Source organism: Rhododendron vialii, chromosome 6a, assembly GCF_030253575.1.
Source record: "Rhododendron vialii isolate Sample 1 chromosome 6a, ASM3025357v1".
Taxonomy (NCBI): Eukaryota; Viridiplantae; Streptophyta; class Magnoliopsida; order Ericales; family Ericaceae; genus Rhododendron; species Rhododendron vialii.
In genome coordinates this window covers 23,661,249-23,664,368 of record NC_080562.1, presented here as the reverse complement: position 1 = coordinate 23,664,368, position 3,120 = coordinate 23,661,249, and the positions used below count along the sequence as shown (strand labels likewise).

At 41.5% G+C, this 3,120-nt stretch overlaps 1 protein-coding gene across 1 annotated transcript; it reads left to right on the top strand.

Annotated features, from left to right (window-relative positions):
• The first annotated feature begins 438 nt into the window (after nt 1-438).
• Nucleotides 439-1,587, top strand: LOC131329555 (serine hydroxymethyltransferase, mitochondrial-like). The gene is made up of 4 exons (XM_058362738.1): nt 439-587; nt 700-750; nt 870-956; nt 1,444-1,587. Exons 1-4 carry the CDS (start codon nt 585-587, stop codon nt 1,570-1,572), a joined length of 270 nt encoding a protein of 89 aa, XP_058218721.1. The 5' UTR covers nt 439-584; the 3' UTR covers nt 1,573-1,587.
• Nucleotides 1,588-3,120: the final 1,533 nt, after the last annotated feature.

Sequence of the window (3,120 nt, the reverse complement as noted above, 5' to 3'; positions counted from 1 at the left end):
AATTGAACTTAGTTGGTTATGAACTAAGGTATTCTGCTATAATACAATGTTCGTTAGCCACACGATCACAAAATAAATATGACGATTCATACCGTTCCTTTTGTTATTCTCTGTGTTTTAATGACTCTCACCAATTTTTGGGTTTATCAGGTTTTAAAAACTCCTTCATCAAAACGTAGATTCATTAATAGAAAAATGAACGTTATAAACAATCAAGCATATAACGATGACCAAATTACTTCATTTTTGGCAAAACTGATATAATCGCTCCCACATAAAAGATAGACGGTTCCGATTTTCAAAAAACAGCTCGGGTGCATTATAGGACTTTACGAGAATTTTCCGCTATTGGTGCACATGGATTATTGGCGTCTCATACGCACATGATCATACAGTTAATATAAAAGGGGAAGAGATGTTGCCCTAGCAGCAGACATCTCTGATTCTCTCTCTGTCTCTCACAATCTCACTCTCCTAGTCTTTCACGACTCACAGTCTCACTCAGAGCAATGGCACTGGGTCGACTCTCCTCTTCGGATGACAAGCCACTCTAGCGCCTCATCAATGGCGGATCTGTCTATTACATGGTCTTCATTTTCTTAACGTTTTCGTATTTTGAAACTTCAGTTTCTACCTGTTTTTATTTGTGAACGATTTGTGTTTATGTTGCTCTGGTTTTGGTTTTGTTTTGTTGTGTAGGCATCATTGCCGAATGAAGCTGTGTACGAGAAGGAGAAATCTCGTGTCTCAGTTAAGCCCGTTAACTGTTTGATTTAATGTTTCGCCTCCTTTTGATGTAATTTTTATTCGTTTTGATTGGTTGCTAATATCTGTTTGTTCGCCCTTTGAATTGAAACTTGTGTATACAGTGGCCAAAGCAATTGAATGATCCACTTGAAGTTGTCGATCCTGAGATTGCCAACATCATTGAGCTCGAAAAAGCAAGACAATGGAAGGTATAACTTAATATGTGTATATGAATTCTTTTTTTGCTAAGTAAAAATATACGAATTTGCTAATTGATATATGGTGACTATTTACTTTGGTAGGGGCCATGGCCACTCATTGACAACTTTCAAGTCCATTCTCATATAGAGTATCTATTGTTTTCGGTTTTGTATACCATAGATCAAAGAATATTCTGCTGTGTTTATTTCTTTTTAATGAGTTCAATAGGTAGGAAAACTGAGAATGTAGAAAATTTTCAATCCTTCATGTTTTCTTGATTAATTCCGTAAAAGATGAAGAAGTCATCTCAACTAAGTGAAATGACTTTGCTACGCTCGGTTGAATTGAGTTTTTGTTTTCTTGGTACCAAGTGAAAGAAGAAAAGTTCAGGGTTCAATTCTTTTGTTACATTTAGGATATCCTTGAATGGAGTTGTAAGATGCAGTATTGGTATGAATTTGATCGCTCAATGAAGTTCAACTTACGTTTGTGAAGGGACTAGAACTTATACCCTCAAAGAATTTCACCTCTGTATCTGTGATGCAAGCAGTAAACGGGCAGACTAACATGGCAACGGCATGGCCCGACCCAACCCGAATAAGTAAATGGTCCGGCACATCTTGACACGATTGAAAATGGCACGGCACGACACGATTTAAGAACACGGGCCTGCACGACACAACACGATTTAAGAAAACGGGCCGGCACGACACGACACGATTTCAGAAACGGGCCGGCACGACACGATTGGCAAATGGCACGGCACGACACGACACGACACGATTTAAGTAAACGGGCCGGCACGGCACGACACGATTGACAAACGGCACGGCACAACACGATTTGAGTAAATACAGTAAATGGGCTGGCATGGCACGGCACGAAGCACGGTTAGCACGAAGTTAAACGGGCCGTGCCGGCACGGCACAACCCATTTGACACCTCTAATTAGAATTGAAGTTGAATTTAAAAGTTTATGTTAGAATGTTAGATTTATTAGAGGGTTCCAACTTAAAATCAATTGGCTATAAGTGGAATAGTCTCTAGATTATATTAACCAAACTTGGGTGGCTTAGATTAGCGATATGAAACAAAGTCTAACACTCTTCTTCACGTGCAGCCTGGATGCACGTGAAGGTGCGAATTGAGTTGACCAAGAGATTTGCTTCAGGTGACAAAGACTTTCTCGTGAGAGGTGAGGGTCACGCAACACCTAGCTCTGATACCATGTTAGATTTCTTGGAGCGTGTATCAGAGCTAGGTCTTGGGTGACCTCACTTCTCGTGGGAAAGTCTCTGTCATCTCTGTCGCCCGAGTCAACCACTCAACTCCTAGTCTGTCACCTCCACGTGCCTCCTAGTTGCACGTGAGGGGGAGTGTTAGATTTGTTTCACATCGCTCATTTAAGCTACCCAAGCTTGGTTAATAAAATCTAGAGGCTACTCCACTTATTGCCAATTGGTTTTAGGTTGGAACCCTCCAAGAGATCTAACATCCCACATCGCTCATCTAAGCCACCTAAGCTTGGTTAATAAAATCTAGAGGCTACTCCACCTATTGTCAATTGGTTTGATAAGCACCCGAGAATGTAATATAGGGTGCGCTAGTGTTTAGTTTTAGTTTAATTTAAGTATTAATTAGTTATTATTAACGGTGTTTGCTTGTAGAGTATTTTAGTTCTGTTTTGTAGGTGAATCGCCAAACACGGGAGTTTTCGAGGCTTAAGGCATGTCATGGCCTGAGAATGGCCCAATTGCCCGAGCAGAAGCTGAATTGCCCGAGCAGAAGCTGGATTGCCCGAGCAGAAGCTGAAATTGCCCGAGCAGAACCAGAATTGCCCGGGCAAGAGGCAGGCAGCCAAGGCAGAGGATGACGGCCAAGCATCAAGCTATTGAGCTCGGCATCGATGTCAAGTGAATAAGTCCATCGATGCCGAGCCCCTTAGTGGTCCAGTCTCTTATCCATCTCGGCATCGATGGGATGTATTGTGTTACATCGATGCCGAGCCCCATAGTAGAGCACTCTAAAGCCGTTGCCATCGATGCCGAGGGACTTAAGAGCGAATTTTCTGAGCATCTTGGGAATATTCCAGGCGCGGATCTTCAAGATATAAAAGCTTATGTCATTGTTTTGTAAAAACAAGTAGAACAGATTCAAATAGTACAATTTTTA